Source organism: Lepus europaeus, chromosome 1 (assembly GCF_033115175.1).
Source record: "Lepus europaeus isolate LE1 chromosome 1, mLepTim1.pri, whole genome shotgun sequence".
NCBI lineage: Eukaryota > Metazoa > Chordata > Mammalia > Lagomorpha > Leporidae > Lepus > Lepus europaeus.
This window is the reverse complement of record NC_084827.1, coordinates 70,266,639-70,286,871: the sequence shown is the minus strand read 5'-3', so window position 1 is coordinate 70,286,871 and position 20,233 is coordinate 70,266,639. Positions and strand designations below refer to the sequence as shown.

The following is a 20,233-nucleotide window of genomic DNA, read 5'->3' as shown; positions in this document are numbered from 1 at the left end:
CTGCTTGAGGGCAGATCACTGTACAGATCAGCCATTAATAGGCCTGCCACCCATTGCTTCTGATGCCTAGCTTTCTTTTCCTCCTGGTTTGTGTTAAAGCAGACCAGAGGATGCAAGTCAAGGGAGTGCCCGTGTCCCATCTCTAATCTTCGGTGGCCTGAACTACAAGTCTATAGTCACAGGCATGTTCCGTAGTAGTTTTTCTAAGGTAGACAATGCCCATGAGGAAAATTATATTCTCACTTTAAAACTTTCTTTCCCTTTTGTCTGAAAGGGAGGTTTTTTCTACTTACTGTATACTTTGCTGATGGCGAAGTGAATCTAGCTATGAGATTATTATTTAAGTTCTTATTTTGGCTATGCTATTACAGAAAAATGTTAGCCATCTCTTTTATAAGGTCTAAAGATTAAATTGTGCGTCCTACAGATTCCTTCATAATAGAATTAGTTTCCTACCTTGAAGAGAATAGAGAAATGAAAGAACAAGTTGGGCTTAGAATAGAGAAATGAGGGAGCAAGTCCTAGATCGCTTGCTGACAATAGCAATATTACATGAATACTTATGTATTTGTTGAGATAGTTATTGGGTTTCTCCTCTGATAGCTCTCATCTTAACTACACATCTGTGGGTTAGTGGAATGTCTAATGTTTCCTTTTTCCCCCCAAATATTTATTTATTTATTTATTTGAAAGGCAGAGTTACAGAAGCAGAGAGAGAGAAAGAGAATTGATTTTCCACCCACTGGTTCACTACCCAAATGGCCACAATGACTGGAGCTGGACCAAGCCATCGAAAGTTGTCAGGAGCTGTTGCTTCTTTTTTTTATTTTTTTACTTATTTATTTGACAGGTAGAGTTATAGACAGAGAGAGAGAGAGAGAGAGAGAGAGAGAGAGAGAGAGAGAGAAAGGTCTTCCTTCCATTGGTTCACTCCCCAAATGGCTGCTATTGGCAGAGCTACACCAATCCGAAGCCAGGAGCCAGGTGCTTCCTCCTGGTCTCCCATGCGGGTGCAGGGACCCAAGCACTTGGGCCATCCTCCACTGCCCTCCCGGGCCACAGCAGAGAGCTGGACTGGAAGAGGAGCAATTGGGACTAGAACCCGGTGCCCATATGGGATGCTGGCGCTGCAGGCGGTGGATTAACCAAGTGAGCTACTGCGCAACCCCAGGAGCTTCTTCCCATTCTTTCACATGGGTGCCAGGACCCAAGGACTTGGGCCATCTTCTACTTCTTTCCCAGGTAATAGCAGAGAGCTAGATCATAAGTGGAGCACCCAGCACTCAAACTGGCACCCATATAGGATGCCGGCACTGCAGGTGGTTGCTTCACCACTACGCCACAGCATCTGCTCCCAGAATGTCTACTGTTACTATGAATATCCATATTTTTGCTGGTTTTACCTAGGGGCTCTGGTCTGTGCTCCACAGTGAGGTGACATCCAATTTGAGCATGGTAAATATCTTCTTGTTAACAGAAAGGAAACTATGAATACCCCTCTTGGCATAATCACAGCCTCTTCTCCTCTCTTCCAAGGTGATTATGCTCAGATGTTATCCACCGTGGGTACAATATGCATCCATGCTGCTGCATAAACTGCACCAAAGTTCTGTGCAGTCCTCATTGTGAGCATGTGTCCCACTGCAATGACCCACCCCAGGCTATCAGGAAACTCTGAGCATGTGGAGCTGTACACGTTGATTGCCCAGAGACCCAGCTACACCCTGTACCCTGTCATGCAGTCAGAGTTCCCACAGTCTCAGCACACAAGGCTCTCACAGTCATGGCTGCAGATGACCTACTTCATGCTGCCAACCTGTGCCAACCACAGAGAAGAAGAGATGTTCCCAGAGGCAGCTGCTTGTGCTGTTCTGCCTAGGTGGAACCCCATGTGATATGTTGAGAGACTAGGGGCACCTCAGATACCTACGTGTTTGCCCAGTCCCCCATCAATCTTCCTAGTCACTCTCAGAGTCCCTGTGGAACGTGGATTTTTCCCTCTGGTAGAATCCCTGGATCACACACGTGCACCAGAGCTGCTGGCTGCAGCGTCTACTCATTTCAGAATGGTGCTTTCCCCATGCCAGTTGCTGGTTGTGTACAAGAGCCTCTGTAGCCGGTATTGATGTTAGAATAGTTCCTTCTCCCTGCCTGTTGCTGGGTGTGTGCAGCTGAGCTGTTCCCCTGCCACTGCTACTGCTGTCAAGATGGTGTCTTATCCTTGCTAGTTATGGCAAAAAATGACCTAAATGAAAGATCTCTGAGTGAGAACCCAGTAGAAGGAAGAGTGCATCAAAGAAGGAGGTACTTTTCTCTGAAGGGAGCAGAGAACTTCCACTTTGATTATGGCCTTGTCTAAATAATGTCAGAGTTTGTGAACTCAAGAGGCTTGCATAGCCTTGGCAGCTCATGACAAGAGCATCGGGTGATTACTGACGTAATAAATAAGAGTGCAATTGTTAAATCAACAACAGGAGTCACTGTGCACTTGCTCCCCATGTAGGACCTTTGTACTAAGAGAATTTACAGTAAAACTAGTCTTCAAAAAGTACTGTATAATTTGTGTGTCTGTGTGGGTGCAAACTGTTGAAATCTTTTCTTAGTATAGAGTTGAACTTCTGTATATAGAGATAATTAAAAATGAATCTTAATGAAGAATGGGGTGGGATGGGAGGAGTAGGAGATGGGATGGCTTGCAGGTGGAAGGGTTGTTATGGGGGGAAGAACTGCTATAATCCAAAAGTTGTACTTTTGAAATTTATATTTATTAAGTGAAAGTTTTCTATATATAAAAAAGCTCCTTATATCTAAAATGGCATCCACCTTCTCTCAGCCAGTTATTGTCCTCCATTGTTGGGGGGATAGGGAGAGAGAAATGTGCCCTTTTTTCCACTGGGTGAGCAGATCCCAGGCTAGACCCAAAAGTAGTGTAGTCCAGGGCCAGTGCTGTGGCATAGTGGGTAGGGCCACCACCTGCATTGCCAGCATCCCATTTGGGCGCCGGTTCGTGTCCCAGCTGCTCCTCTTCCGATCTAGCTCTCTGCTGTGGCCTGGGAGAGCAGTGGAGGATGGCCCAAGTCTTTGGCCCACTGCACCTGCGTGGGAGACCCAAAGGAAGCTCCTGGCTCCTGGCTTCAGATCAGTGCAGCTTCTGCCATTGCAGCCAACTGGGGAGTGAGTCAGCGTATGGATAACCTCTCTCTCTCTATCTCTCTCTCTCTGCCTCTCCTCTCTGTGTGTAACTCTGACTTTCAAATAAATAAAATAAATCTTTAAAATAAATAGTGTAGTCCAGCTGGCTCTCCCTCTGGCTGTATCACCAGTGGCCCAGGCTGCTGCAGTCTGATCTCACCTTGCTCTCCAAAACTGGCATTTTCTCTGTGTCTCAGCTGCTGGGATCCTTTGTTGTGTCAGTGCGTGTTGCTGCACATCTGTACCTTCTATGAAGGTCCATGGCATCCCTCTTCCTTCCATGGAATCTCCCCTGCATTTTGCAGTTTTTCTCTTTCTCACCTGAAAACATTCTCTCTCTCTCTCTCTCTCTTTATTTATTTATTTATTTATTTATTTATTTATTTTAATTAAACTTTTATTTAATGAATATAAATTTCCAAAGTACAGCTTATGGGTTACAATGGCTTCCCCCTCCCAAAACTTCCCTCCCACCCACAACCCTCCCCTTTCCCGCTCCCTCTCCCCTTCCAATCACATCATGATTCATTTTCAATTCTCTTTATATACAAAAGATCAGTTTAGTATATATTAGGTAACGATTTCAACAATTTGCCCCCATATAGCAACACAAAGTGAAAAAAAAATACTGTTGGAGTACTAGTTATAGCATTAAATAAGAGTGTACAGCACATTAAAGACAGAGATCCTACATAATATTTTCTTTAAAAATTAATTAATTTTCTATGCCATTTCCAATTTAATACCAGGTTTTTATTTTTTTCCTTTCCAATTATCTTTATATACAGAAGATTGATTTTACTATTTTTTCCTAGCCTATAGCAGTACAACCTTTCCCTATTTTGCCATCTTGGACTCCTCAATCTCAAAATGATATTTGTATGTGTCTTTTATTCAGTACAATTCAGTGTATGTGTGAATGATTTTCTAGTCTCAGGGTGATCATTCCAGGAACATCTTTAAGTTTTCAGTGTATAACTTTTTTGATATGACAACTTTATATATAATTCATCTTGGAAAATTGACCTTGAGATAAAAGCACATGTTAGCATATGGGTGAGAGTGAGGGAGTAATGAACTTGGCATTTAGTAAGGATAATTGTGTTTTTACCATTTTTGATAAATGGGCTATTAACTTATAGACCACATTATGACTATAGTTTCTCCTTTTATTTTGTTATACCTCTTATTACCAAAATAATATGTCTCATGTAATTTGTCACAAAACACCCCTGATTGAAAAAAAAAAAAAAGCTTCCTAATGTGTGTCAATTATTTATATTTTTTCTGATAAAACATGTGTCCTATCCCTTTATGACCCCTACTTGGTCCCCCAGCCTCATCCAGGTATGTCTCCCCATATTCTCTGCTGCTGCAATCCCTGCTCCCCAGAGTGTCCATGCTTTGGTCATGACCTTTCACTTATAACAACATCGAAGGAAGAGAAGGGAAAGAGAAATTTCTGCTCATTTCTTTAGATCTGAGTCAAGTATTTCCACTCCAAGCCTTTCCTAAATGCTTTGACATGCAACCCCATCAACCACTAGCACATTATATAATATTGCAAAGTGTTTTCCTACACATAACTTTCTCTATTGTAGATGACTAGAAACTCTAGGGAAAGGTTTGAATCTTGTCTGTCTCTGTGTCCCCTGTCACCTGGTAGTAATTGAGTTTAAAACAAGTTCATTCAGAGAGAAAGAACAAAACAAAAACAAACAAAACAGAATAAATTTACTCAACTCTATTTGTAAAATCTATGAAGACATCTAAATTAGTCTTTCCAGTTGGTAAATTGGAAAGAAATTAATGATCCTGAAAATGAAAGGTAGGACATGCATTTTAAGCTTCTCAGGAATATCCCTGGAACATTTTATCCTTTTGTTGTTCTTTCTGTTTCCAAACTGAATTATCTTCTAAAGTGGTTCACCCAAGTAAAAAGTTAATTACTTTTTATTAAGCAATTAGAGGAAGAAAAGTAATTTTCATTTTCAAGTCAAATAATTGTAAAGAGTTGACTCATGGTAAGGAGTGGCTTAGAGTCCAAACATTTTGCACGTGTACCAAGAAAAACAGACTATACAACACCATCAGCCTAAGAAAAGGCAGATGTATCTGCTCTGTCTCTTGGATCTTTCCACATAGGGACTGGGTGAAGAGGATGTACATTCTTTTACTAATATTCTCCAGTCTCCCTTTAACTGAGCAACTCACTGTGAAGAGAATGAGCTGTTTCCATTATTGAACAGCCTTTTTAAGTTTTCCCAATTTTCATTCTTTATACAAACAAGAAGTGGCATGCTCAGTTTATCAAGATATCAGACTTAAATTGAATTGAATTTTAGGGTTCCTCTATCTATAAAAGTAATGATTCATGGGCCAGGAGTTTGGTATAGCAGTTATGTTACCAGTTGGGATACCTGTGTATATCAGAGCACCTATGCTCTAGTCACAGCTCCTTTCCCAATTCTGGCTTCTGCCAGTGTAGCTTCTGGGATGCAACAGGGGATGGATCAGGTTTTTCAGTTTCTGCCAACCATGTAGGAGGTATGTATTGAGTTCTCAGATCCTGGCATCAGAATGGCCCAGCCCTAGCTATTGTGGGCATTTGGGGGAGTGAATCAGTGGATAAGAGTGCTTATTCATGTTCCCCTCCCTCCTTCCCTCTAACTCTTTCCCTCACTCTCCCTCATAAATAAAATAAATAAATATATTTATTTAAAAATTGGTGGCTTTTTCCAAAGACTTTCCCTGGAATACCTGAGTTCTCTGGCATTTGCAGGTTACAGACAGCCCTAAGACTCAGACACGTGTGGATTGAAATATAATCTAGTGATTGACCTTTTCTGTGATATTGGATAAAATTGAGGAGAAATGAGAAGAAAATATGGGAAAAGTAACATAAGGGAAATAATTAGATTTTGGGGAATTCATGCTGTCTAAATGCAATTTAAGGTCCTCTGTATACAAATCAGTATTCTTTTTTTTTAATTAAACTTTTATTTAATGAATATAAATTTTCAAAGTACAGCTTATGGGTTATAATGGCTTCCCCCTCCCACAACTTCCCTCCCACCCACAACCCTCCCCTTTCCCGCTCCCTCTCCCCTTCCAATCACATCATGATTCATTTTCAATTCTCTTTATATACAGAAGATCAGTTTAGTATATATTAGGTAACGATTTCAACAGTTTGCCCACATATAGCAACACAAAGTGAAAAAAAATACTGTCGGAGTACTAGTTATAGCATTAAATAAGAGTGTACAGCACATTAAAGACAGAGATCCTACATAATATTTTTTTAAATTAATTAATTTTCTATGCCATTTCCAATTTAACACCAGGTTTTTTTTTTTTTTTTTCATTTCCAATTATCTTTATATACAGAAGATCGATTCAGTATATAATTAGTAAAGATCTCATCAGTTTATACCCACGCAGAAACACAAAGTGTAAAAATACTCTTTCAGTACTAGTTATAGCATCACTGCACATTAGACAACACATTAAGGACAGATCTCACATGGGATGTAAGTACACAGTGACTTCTATTGCTGACTTAACAATTTGACACTCCTGTTCATGGCGTCAGTAATTTCCCTAGGCTCTAGTCATGAGTTGCCAGGGCTATGGAAGCCTTTAGAGTTCGCTGACTTTGATCTTATTCCAATAGGGCCATAGTCAAAGTGGAAGTTCTCTCCTCCCTTCAGAGAAAGGTACCTCCTTCTTTGATGGCCCTGTTCTTTCCACTGGGATCTCACTCACAGAGATCTTTCATTTAGGTCTTCTTTTTTTTTTTTTTTTTCCTTTTCCATGGTATCTTGGCTTTCCATGCCTACAATACTCTCATGGGCTCTTCAGCCAGATCCGAATGCCTTAAGGGCTGATTCTGAGGCCAGAGTGTTGTTTAGGACGTCTGCCATTGTATGAGTCTGCTGTGTATCCCACTTCCCATGTTGGATCTTTCTCTCCCTTTTTGATTCTATCAGTTAGTATTAGCAGACACTTGTCTTACAAATTCTTGAACTACAGAAATCCTTAATGGACAAGATAGAAAATCTCTCTCGTGAAAATGAAATATTAAGGAGGAATCAAAATGAAATGAAACAACTAGTAGAACAGGAAACTGTTATAGTGACAAAAAACCACAATGAAATGAAGAACTCAATAGATCAAATGACAGACACATTACAGAGCCTTAAAAAGAGAATGGGTGAAGCAGAAGAGAGAATATCGGAATTAGAAGACAGAGAACAGGAAAGGAAACAATCAAATCAAAGAAAAGAAAAAGAAATCAGAAATCTAAAAAATACTGTCAGGAATCTACAGGATACTATTAAAAAACCCAACATTCGGGTTCTAGGAGTTCTTGAAGGCATGGAGAGGGAGAAAGGATTAGAAGGCCTTTTTAGTGAGATACTAGCAGAAAATTTCCCAGGTTTGGAGAAGGACAGAGACATCCTAGTACAGGAAGCTCATAGAACCCCTAATAAACATGATCAAAAGAGATCCTCACCATGACACTTCGTAATCAAACTCACCACAGTGAAACACAAAGAAAAGATCCTAAAATGTGCAAGAGAGAAACGCCAGATTACTCTCAGAGGATCTCCAATTAGACTCACAGCTGACTTCTCACCAGAAACCCTACAAGCTAGGAGAGAATGGCGAGATATAGCCCAGGTACTAAGAGAGAAAAACTGCCAGCCCAGAATATTATATCCTGCAAAGCTCTCATTTGTGAATGAAGGTGAAATAAAGACCTTTCACAGCAAACAGAAATTGAAAGAATTTGTCGCCACTCGTCCAGCCCTTCAAAAGATGCTTAAAGATGTGTTACACACAGAAACACAGAAACACGGTAACCAATATGAAAGAAGGTAAAGGAAGGAAACCTCACAGCAAAAGATCACAAGAGTCTCAAACCATATATTAGAAAAAATCTTTGGCAAATGACAGGGCAAAGTTACTCCTTCTCAATGAAATCAGTATTCTTAATACTTTCCATACTCTTCATTTCCAGTTCAATTGCCTGCCACTGTTTCTCTCATATCCATTAAACTCTAACCATAATTAGCTATTCCTAATTTCTCAGGATTACAATGTATGAGGATATTTAAATAATTCATAGAAAATTTGAATTAAAGCATAAGTTGCTTCAGTACAAAAACTTTTTATGATTTTATTTATTTGAAAGGCAGAGTGACATGGAGAAAGGGAGAAACAGAGACAAAGAGAATCTTTCATCTGCTGGTTCACTCCCCAAATGGCTGTAACTGCCAGAGTTTGGCCAGGTCAAAGCCAGGAGCCAGGAATACCATCCTGGCCTCCTAAATAAGTGTCAGGAGCCCAGGTAATTGGGCCATCTTCTGTTGCTTTCCCAGGTACATTGCCAAGGAGCTGGAACAGAAACTGAGGAGCCAGGACCAGAAATAGTATTCGGATGTGGTATGCTGATATTGGAAGCCATGGCTTAACTCACTGTGATATTATGGCAGTCCAGGAGTAAAATATTTTTGAAATCCATGTAGTCATTTTTTCATAGTATGCATTTTTCATGAACTTTTTAAAGACCCCCAGCTCTGCTTTTCCAAAAGGTGTGTCCTATTCCTTTGAAGCAAGTTTAAGTTGATAACGAAAGCAATAGGAGTGATAATATGGAAAAGAGGAAAATGATGGTACCTGTAGCTCATTATTATCATTTGTTTTTTACCAAGCCCTATAGAGGATTACCCCAATCACACACTTTATGTAATTCCTTAAATAAACCCAATTTATGTTATTCATAAATTATGTTTGTGGAAACTATAGCTAAGGGAAATCAAATGACCTTTTCAAGGTTATCTTGTTAATATAAAATACTTCTAATTCAGTCTGAATTTCAAACACACTCTGCAAACTATCCGGATTGATTTTTTTCTAAGAATGTTTAATAATAAAATATTTAATGTTCATAAAAACTTCCATATTCTCCATACTCTGTATCTAGTCATATTAGAACTATTTGCACATCCATCTAAACAATTTGATGTTGAATTCCTTGAACAGAAATTGCTTCCATTCATCCACTTTCCCTCATAAATTACAGTGTTAATTTCATCTCAATCAATTTATAATCTTTCATTAACACAAATTTATTATCTTTCATTAACAAAAAATGAGAAAAATTCTAAATCCAAACAGATGAAGACAACAAACCCTATAGTAAAAATAAGAAATCATAGGAAATTGCCTTTGTCATTCTGAAAATTAGGAGAAACCCTTATTAAAATCTCCATCTATTAGTATGTTATAGATGCATCATTGGATAAAAGTAAGTATAACATACTTTGAAAGTCTTTGAAAGGAAAAGTTCCAAAGATAGAAAGATAAGAAAAATACCAACTTGAAAACTTACCAAAGCAGTAATGATTATATTTTAGGGTTGGTGCTGGTTCTTGTGTTAGTCACAAAAGTACTGAAATTAAATAATAAACTATAAATAATCTTGCCATGATGAAACACAGCATGCTTCTTCATACTTCATTTCTTAATGAATCCCTTGTGTGAACTTCCCATTAAGAGGCAGGAGAGTGGTCTTTGATTGTTTATATCCCAATCAATAGCTTTCAATTCCAATGTGTAACCTCTGTCACTGTTAAGACATCAGAGGGCAAAGGAGGTGCAATGAATATTAGCAGGTACAAGATGAAGTACCAGGTAGACTCATTAGAGTAATTATCAGGGATAGAGAGAGCTGTCTTCTGACTTCAATTCCCACAACTTTGACTTTTAGAGTAAATCTCTTTGAGAAATTTAGCCTTACTTTCCCAATTAAAAAAACATGTATTTATTCCCTAGTTTCCCTTGTCTGTTTTAGGATGTCTTCAGAAATTATCTCTCCTCCTAGTGGATACTTGGAAAAAATTACTGTGGTTTCTTCCTGTGATTTTGATTTTTATGTGAGTGAAATTTTTTGCAGACAGTGTGGAGTTGAAATTTAGTTCCCTGTATCACTTTATGCTAACGTATACATTGCTTACAGGTAATTTTTACAGTTTCACATATATGCAAATTTTTAGCTATCGTTTTTGGCCAAAAAGCAGAGTCAATATTTTGGAGTCAGATTTTGAATAACAACAAAAGAACTCAGTGTCCTTACAGTATATAGTCTTTGTGTGTGTGTGTGTCAGTTTTATTTATTTCCATTTTGTCTATCCCTTCCCTTGCTTCTGACTGGATAGCTCTATCTAGTGATTCGTTCAAGACTATGAAGAAATATTGTCAAGTCATATGGACCTTTGTCCTCTTCCTCCTTTTACAAATTTCTTTCAGACTTAACAATTCTTTTTTTTAAAAAAAACTTTTATTTAATAAATATACATTTTGAAAGTGCAACTTTTGGATTATAGTGGGTTTTTTTTTTTCCCTCCATAACCACACTCCCACCCACAAACCATCTCATCTCCTACTCCCTCTCCCATCCTATTTTTCATTAAGATTCATTTTTAATTATCTTTATATACACAAGATCAACTTAGTATATACTAAGTAAAGATTTCAACAGTTTGCTGACACACAAAGTATAAAGTACTGTTTGAATACTAGTTTTACCATTAATTTGCATAGTACAGCACATTAAGGGCAGAGATCCTAAATGAGGAATAAGTGCACAGTGACTCCCGTTGTTGATTTAACAATGGACACTCTTATTTATGACGTCAGGAATCACCCAAGGCTCTTGTCATGAGCTGCCATGGCTATGGAAGCCTCTTGAGTTCACACACTCAACATTATTTAGACAAGGTCATAATCAAAGTGGAACTTCTCTCCTCCCTTCAGAGAAAGGTACCTCCTTCTTTGATGGCCTATTCTTTCTACTGGGATCTCACTCACAGAGATCTTTCAGTTAGGTCATTTTTTTTTTTTTTTTTTTTTGCCACAGTGTCAGACTTAAAATTCTTATTCAGAGAAGGGGAACCTGCTTTCTGCCAAGGGCCATTTGGATATTTATAACATAATTTGTGGACCATACAAAATTATCAACTTAAAAATTAGCCTGCTACAGATTAAGTGAATTTCAAGTCATAGCTATGGTTCCCTCGGCAGGACAAGAACAAATTTTGTGGCCATTAAATGGCCCATGGGCTGGATGCTCTCCATCTTTGAATCAATAACAAGGGAAAATTAATAAATATGCAACTTATTAAGAAGTTGATCACATAATTTCAATACCTTCCCATTTACTTGGTTTTAATCTTGGGAGAATTAGTTCATTGAACAAAGAATTACTTGTTGAATTAGACAATTTCTTAATGGATGACTGGGAAATTAGACTGAAATAGAAGGGGCCTTGGTGATTGAGCATTGAATACTGTGTAAAATGGTGAAACTCACAGAAGCAGAAGATATAACAGTGGTTGCCAGCAGCTGGTGGGGGAAAGGGCAAATGGAAATAATTTTTCAACGAATATGAAGTTCCTGTTAACTAAGGTAAATAGGTTTTAAATATCTGCTATACAATATAGTACTTACAGTTACCAAAATGATATCATGCTCTTTAAAACATGTGAAAAAGATAGATTTCATGTTAAATATTCTTACCAAATGCACACATACATAAACACACACACAATCCAGACATGGAAATATTAGGAAGTGACGGATATGTTTACTATATTTATAATGTTGATAATATCACAGGTATGTGTATATGTGTGTATATATGTGTATCCAGAAGTCACCAAGATATATTCCATGAATGTTTACAAATTTTAGCATATCAATTTTGCCTCAATAAAACTAAAAACACTAAAGGTCAGTAAACGGTAAAGCATTGCAAGATATTGTTCATGTTTTAAATTGCCTCTCCTTAGGCTCAAAGTAAACATTTGAAGCAGGGTTGGCACTTTATCCTAGCCATTAGAAAACCAGTTAAAATGCCCCATCCCGTATTGGAGCATCTGGGATGTGTCAAGGTCTCCATTCAGGTAGCTGGAGTCAGGTATTGAACTCAGGCTGAACAGAGGCCAGGTATTGAACTCAGGCTGAACAGAGGCAAAGTTGATATGCAAATATTTATAACCTTAAGAACCTGTTTCACTGATTTTGATTAAAACTGTGGAACAAACTTCCAAAGACTTTGAAACTATGCATTTAAAAATGCCATCATGTCTCAGGTTCAGTATTTATTATTGTATTGTGTCAATATGAAATGATCAAAAATAGTTTTCATTTAATTTATGAGACTTATAAAATGTGATTATTCCTTCTAGTTCTTTTGGAGACATGAATCCTTTTGCTTTTATTGACAGTTTTCTCTTTTCTGTCTTCATCACTTATACCTCTTCCCCCAATTCTGTCAGTTTTTTCTACATTAGCGTCTTATGTTCTGCTTCTGACTCTCAACCACCATTCCAGACAGGCTTCTCCAGGGCTTAAACTAATATTGTGGTTTGCACGTTGGTTGTTGATTTTTCCTTTTAGAGATTCTTATTTTAAAGTTCAACAATATCAGTGCATGAAAGATATATAAAATGATTTTAAAAATATAAATATAGGGGGCCGGCGCCATGGCTCACTTGGTTAATCCTCCGATGGCATCCCATGTGGGCGTTGGGTTCTAGTCCTGGTTGCTCCTCTTCCAGTCCAGCTCTCTGCTGCAGTCCGGGAGTACAGTAGAGAATGGCCCAAGTGCTTGGGCTCCTGTACCCACATGGGAGACCAGGAGGAAGCACCTGGCTCCTGGCTTTGGATCGTCACAGTTGCCAGCCATAGCAGCCATTTAGGAGTGAACCAACGGAAGGAAGACCTTTCTCTCTGTCTCTCTCTCTCACTGACTATAACTCTACATGTCAAATAAATTAAAAAAAAATAGAAATATAGATTCATTTTAGTTTTTTAAACATTTATTTTCAACTACTTGAAAGAGTGATAAGAGAGAGAGAAGAGAAAAAGATAGATATTTAGATAGATAGATAGATAGATAGATAGATGATAGAATGAACTTTTATACACTAATTTAATCCACACATGCTAAAAAACAGTCTGGTCTGGGCCTCGAGGGAGCCCTGAGCCTTAAACTCCATCCAGGTCTTCCAAATGGATGGCTGAGGCCCAAGCAATGAAGCCATCATCTGCTGCCTTCCAGGATGTGCATTAAGTGGTAACTGGATCAGAAGTGGAGTACCATTACTAAGATATGGTATGTGTGAATCCCAGCAGGTGGCTTAGTTTACTGCCACACAGCACCTGTGCATTATTTTTGGCTGTGTTCTTCCATGTTAATGCCTATTAGAAAAAATAATATTCACAAATTTCCTTGAAGACTTTCAACATAGGCCATAACTTTTCAAACAACAATATTTAAGTCTACATGTGTGAGGAGAACACTTTTAATGGCTATCAGAACCTATGTAAATGTTTCCTTTTTTTTTTCTTTCAATGTTTCAGACATTACATATGATATCTGGGTTGTAGCTTTTCAGGATAGTAAAACTAATTATTGTATTATTCATATTTATGTGACAATGATGTATTAATCTCTTAGTAAGAATTATGTAAACTATTCTTTTTGGAAAACATTCCTCAGACTTCTGTGCTGTATTTGAAAGTACATATCCAAAGAGCAGCACTTTATCTCTGTTCTGAAAGTTTAGAAAATGCAGCTGCAATCCAAAAAAATCAACTGCAGTTGATTAAAATGACCATAATTATCAATTGAGGAAATCTTTACAGTGGTTTCTTCCAGCTTTTGCTAGTCCTGAATAATGCCTTTAGATTTGACCCATTCACATGTCCTTTCTCTACCCCCATCTCTTTCCAGAATTTCTTTAGGTTGACTTGGCAATCCTTTTTGTTGGAGAATGAATTAGACATTTTAACATCTCTCTTGGTTTATTTATTTTAGTTTGACAGCAGACATTAATTATGGCTTGCTATATTTCACTCTCCAAAGTGTTAAAATCAACCATAAATTATGCTCAATGGGAAACATTGGTTGTTTTCTATCACTAGGTAGTAATTGATGCTGATTGAATAAAAAAATGTGAAGTTTGCAAAGCTATGACCTTGTGAGTCAACTTGGGTGCAAATCTGTTAAATCTATAGGAACTGAATTTTAAGGGTAACTGAAGCAGGAAGTTAGCTTAAAAAAGTAAAAGTGTCTTTCATTTTACTATTCTTTTCTTTGTCAAGTCTAAAAATTTCACAGAAAATTATTACTTGTCTTCCTTATGTGGGATCATAGACTAAAAACAAGACTTTCCAAATATTAATCCTTGGAGATGTCTTGATCATTCTCTCATTAAATAAATACACTACATCAATGTAAAAACAACATAGGGTAAATTGCTCCAGTGTGGTGAGTCTTTAGCAGACATGGACCAGAACTCTGTTTTCCTACCAACTTCCCATTACACTTTCCACAAAATGCCATTTTTATACCAAAAATAATAAAATACATAGTTTAAGATTTTTTCAATATCCTATATTTTATTTATTTATTTATTTATTTTGTTTTTTTTTTAACTTTTGTTTAATGAATATAAATTTCCAAAGTGCAGCTTATGGATTACAAGGGCTTTTCCCTTCCCATTAGTTTAAGATTAAATCTATCTCCAGTTATTGCAAAATGAATATAGAGTTCACCTTAACATCTCTGTAAAAAGCTGTAATTCAGTCAAGACCCTAGGGCCACATACAAGAATAACATTTATCAGCTGTTTTGTTTAGGCACTTTTTCCCAGTTATGAACTTGATCTTGAAATAGTGCTTTCATAAGAAGCACATAAGTATAAGATGATGGTCTTAATGTTTATAATAATTAGATAGGTTTTATAAGTCTGAAGTACTTAGAATTTTCCTAGGAATTTGTCTTTGATATAAGTAATTCAGTAAATGTCTTTTTTTTCATTTTCAGTTCTCTTTATATACAAAAGATCAGTTTAGTATATATTAGGTAACGATTTCAACAGTTTGCCCCCATATAGCAACACAAAGTGAAAAAAATTATTGTTGGAGTACTAGTTATAGCATTAAATAACAGTGTACAGCACATTAAAGACAGAGATCCTACATAATATTTTTTTAAAAATTAATTAATTTTCTATGCCATTTCCAATTTAACACCAGGTTTTTGTTTTTTTTTTTCATTTCCAATTATCTTTATATACAGAAGATCGATTCAGTATATAATTAGTAAAGATCTCATCAGTTTGTACCCATGCAGAAACACAAAGTGTAAAAATACTGTTTCAGTTCTAGTTATAGCATCACTTCACATTAGACAACACATTAAGGACAGATCCCACATGGGATGTAAGTACACAGTGACTTCTGTTGCTGACTTAACAATTTGACACTCCTGTTCATGGCGTCAGTAATCTCCCTAGGCTCTAGTCATGAGTTGCCAAGGCTATGGAAGCCTTTAGGGTTTGCCGACCTTGATCTTATTCTGACAGGGTCATAGTCAAAGTGGAAGTTCTCTCCTCCCTTCAGAGAAAGGTACCTCCTTCTTTGATGGAGGCCCAGCAATTTTAAGCATATGTTCAATAGTCAAATGACTGGGAGAATGAAAGAGCCATATTTGTTCCCAAATGTGTTTTCATGTCTTCACATCTCTGATTTTGTAGGACTGAAAAGTTGATCATAGAGCATTTGGCTTTCAGCTCATCATCACTAAACATGAATAATTGTAGCGATAGATATGAATAATCGTGTGGTCATTTCTAAAAATCAAATTTCTTTGTTGCAACTATTTTGACAACAAAGCTGATTTTTATGTTCAGATGTTTCAAAATTGAACTGAATTAAGTGAATACTGGAAAAATATGACAAAAAAAAAAAAACCACACCAGAATAAATGCCCATTCAGTTTCTCAGGGTAGAAGACCAGCTACATAATTGAAGAATCCAGTGCAGAATGAAAATAAAGATCTTCTTATTCCACTAAAGGCATTAAAATAGGAACGTATTTTCTTCCTCCTTCAGCCTCTCAATTTGTTATGGCTTTTATTTTTTTATTATGTTGTTACATTCTATTTAAAGTAACTATACATAAAAATTAAAAATTTATTAGGATAAATTTTACCATTCATACTTATATTGTACAATGCCAGTTTAAAGCCAAAATATCATCTACCTCAGTGCAGAATTGCTAAAATTATATATTCCATATTTTTCAGTTTGTGTAAGCAGAAGTATCTCTTATCAGAAAAATGGAGATACTATACAAAATTAGATCTGCTGTTTTATTTTACTTTCCTTTTTATAAATGGTTTGTTTATATATATTTGTTTATATGTTTGAAAGTCAGAGTTACAGAGAGAAAGAGGGATCTCCCATCTGCTAGTTCACTCCCCAAATGGTTGCAACAGCCTGGAGCCAGGAAACAAACTTCTTTCAGGTCTCCGATGTGGTTAGCAGGGGCCAAAGTACTTGGACCATCTTCTGCTGTTTTTCCCATGCCATTAGCAAGGAGTTGGATTGGAATTGGAGCAGTTGAGACACCAACCATCACCCATATAGGATGCTGGCTTTGCAAGTGATTTACTCACTACAACATAAGACTGACATATTTATTTAACTTTCAGTATGCACAGATTTTATGAACACCTTTTACCTTTGGCTTAAAGATCAGTAGGATAAAACTTAAAAGGAGATTGTAGATCATTATATTTTTCTCTTTTGTATAATGGAAGGTACATCATGTTTAGTGTAAATGGTTGATAAACATAGGGAAGTAACACAAAGAAATATGCAAGCAGAAAAGAATATGATGTGTTTCCTTGGTCACTTATGTTTCTTTATTCATAAAAATTCTGGTTCAGGGTCTGGTGTTGTGGCATAACAGGTAAAGCCAAAGCCTGCAGTACAGGCATCGAATGTTTGCCAGTTCCTGTCCTGGCTGATCCATGTTCAATTCAGCTCTCTGGTAATGTGCCTGAGGAAGCGCAGAAGATGGCCCGAGTGCTCATTCACTTCCTCAGTGTTTGGCACTTTCAAGGAAAAGATAAATTCTTTTAGACACTTGGCCTCATTTTGCAAATTTCTAGGACCATTTTAATGTCATTATTGAATACAGTAACAAATCAAATGTCTGGATGTAAAAATTGAGAAGTGTGGGGCCAGTGCTATGGCACAGTGGGTTAATCCTCTGCCTGTGGAGCCGGCATCCCATATGGGCGCTGGTTCTAATCCTGGCTGTCCCTCTTCCAATCCAGCTCTCTGCTGTGGCCTGGGAAACCAGTAGAAGATGACCAAGTGCTTGGGCCCCTGCACCCACGTGGGAGACCAGGGAGAAACACCTGGCTCCTGGCTTCGGATAGGCATAGCCCCAGCCATTGTGGCCATCTGGGGAGTGAACCAACAAAAGGAAGTCTTTTGTCTCTCCCTCTTACTGTCTGTAACTCTACCTCTCAAATAAATACATAAAATATTTTTAAAAATTTAGAAGTTTAACTTTAAAAAGTTAGAAACTTTTCTCTGATTCAAATTTTCATTATATAAATGTCTCAGGAAGGTGACCATACTTTCTGAAGAAAAAGATTCTTGTCACTTATTTATGAAATAACTCTTCAAATGTACTTAATTTCTTAGTCTATTTGAAATTACCATTTTATCCCTTTATGCTTTATTTTCATTTCCTCTGGTTGTATATAATCTTTAATTTTTATTTTCATAACTGCATTGCACAGATGTGTATAAATATTTATATATATATGGCTTTGTTTTGATCATGAATCATATCTATTTGGAAGTAATAAAGTAGAACTTATAAATAAGAATACCCTCTTTGAACTACATTTAGAGGTGAATTTCTTAATTTTTGGACTATCATGAACACTGGGACATTTCTTAAAAATCAGATCAGGAGTTTCTGCTTTCCTACAGAAGTCAGGAATAGTCACAATGAGAAATAGGTGTACATCAGCTAATATTACATTTGCTGTTGACTATAACATGAAATGTTACATTTAAGTCAAACTTTGTAATGGATAGCACCGCTAAATTGACTTTCATCATCTTTTGATGAGACTTTCTATAGTTTTCCTATTTCTATGTTTTCAATCCAGAAATCAAATTAGGAGGCAGACATGAAACCTAGACCACCAGTCAACTGAATGTTAACCTGAAATTGGTAACATATGTGTTCATAGGGATAGTTCGGCTTTCACCACCATCAATTGTTACAAATCAACCTCCTAGAATAGGAGAGATTTTGTGGAATGAAACAGGTAGACTTTTCTATAACAGCTCCCTGTAGTAATAGTGGATTTTTTTTTTTATCAAAAAGTTTTACAATGTGGTTTAAGTCAACATTTATTTATCCAACAAATCTGCAAGATCCTCATTACTTTCTAATTTTCTCACAGCTTCATTTAGGTAGAATTGATAAGTAACAATTATATTCATTTAAGATGTACAATATAAGTTTGATGTATATGTGTATTGTAAAATAACTATCACCTTGGGTAATATCATTTTGCTGTGGTGGAAAATAGTTACAATCTGTCCTCTTAGCGAGTTTGAAGTACAAAACAGTATTGTTAACTATAGTCCAAAATATTGTATATTAGTTCTCCAGAAATTATTCATATTACTTATCAGAGACTTTATACCCTTTGATCAGTATCTTCTTAATTTTCCCAACCCTTATCTCCTTGACAGCCACCAATTATTTTCTATGAGTTTGATTATTTTAGATTCCACATGTAAGAGAGATTATACAGTATTTGTATTTCTGCATTTAGGTTGTTTTGCTTAGCATTTGTCCTGGAATTTCATCCTGCTGTTACAAATGACAGTTTCTTTCCTTTTGAAAGCTGAATAAGATTCTTTATATGTTACTTATTCATTCATCAACAGTCATTTTAGTTGTTTCCATATCTCCACTATAGTGAATAATGCTGAAATGAACATGGAAGTGTGTATTTCTCCTCAAGGTATTGATTTTATTTCCTTTTCATATACAGCCTAAAGTGGATAGTATATCATAAAGTTATCTATTTTTTGTTTTTTGAGAAATTTCCGTATTGCTGCACAGTGGAAGTACTACTTTATACATTTCTCTAAAGAAGTCATACAAATGGAAAACAGTTATAGAAAAGGTGTTCAAACTCACTAATTATAAGAGACATGTATGTCAAGCTGCAAGGAAAAGATCACATTATGGTTATTCAGAAAAAATATAACTGTTGAAAAGGAGATAGAAAAAGAAAGATGAAGTATAAAAGGAATCCTTGTACACTGTTGGTGAGAATTGTACAGCCAATACATCTTTAAAACACCGTATATAAGTTGAATTAGCTAAAATCCACTTCTTTCATCATAATCAAGAATACTGACACAGCCTACCTTGAGTCTTTATTGAAATAACGGACAAGAAGTGAGTATATATAAATAGCAATATGTATTCAGCTAAAAATTGAATAAAGTTTCTGATGATGAAACTACGTATTATTTTCTAAACAAATATGTAGTCAATTGGCAAGTAGTCTTAGATGTAACACTGTCTAAAGAAACATATTAATGTGTTTCAAAACATATTTAAAATTTAAATCATGATTTCTCTAATGTACCCATGGGGTTCATAGTCTTACCTACCTGTGTAAGACTGCAATTTTATACTAATATTTACAAGCAGTAATTTTATGGGCAATGGTGTAAAATAGTAATGAATGATAAGAATATATATTTGGAGAATAAATTGGTTGCTTATTAATGTATAGAAAAACAAGTCATAGGATCCTGGTGGTGATTAGTTTTAGTCCAAAAAGGCAAATTCAGTCTGCTGGTCTAAGATTGGCACAGGCTTTGTACCTTTTCTCTGATTCTTTTTTTTCCTTATTTGATTTCATACACAGAATATTTTTATTATATATACTACAATCTAATTTTACCAATTTTAAGCAATATTATTAACTTTTAAAAATAATTACAGAACATTAAACTAGATAAATAATGTGAAGATGAGAATTCAATAGGTAGAATTCAATCACTACTCTGAACATACAAAATGTTATATTAATTTATATCTTGCCATACAATTCTTTAGTAC

At 36.4% G+C, this 20,233-nt stretch overlaps 1 protein-coding gene across 2 annotated transcripts in view; it reads left to right on the top strand.

The window, feature by feature from the left end:
• DPP10 (dipeptidyl peptidase like 10) overlaps positions 1 to 20,233 on the top strand; it is a 791,529-nt gene that overhangs the window by 533,605 nt on the left and 237,691 nt on the right. Inside the window, exon 8 of one of the 2 annotated variants that reach the window (XM_062199266.1) lies at positions 4,649 to 4,681. The exons of the other annotated variant lie outside the window; for it this stretch is intronic. Within the exon in view, the coding sequence (XP_062055250.1) occupies positions 4,649 to 4,681 (33 nt within the window). The remainder of the gene's footprint in view (positions 1 to 4,648; positions 4,682 to 20,233) is intronic. 2 annotated transcript variants of the gene reach the window in all.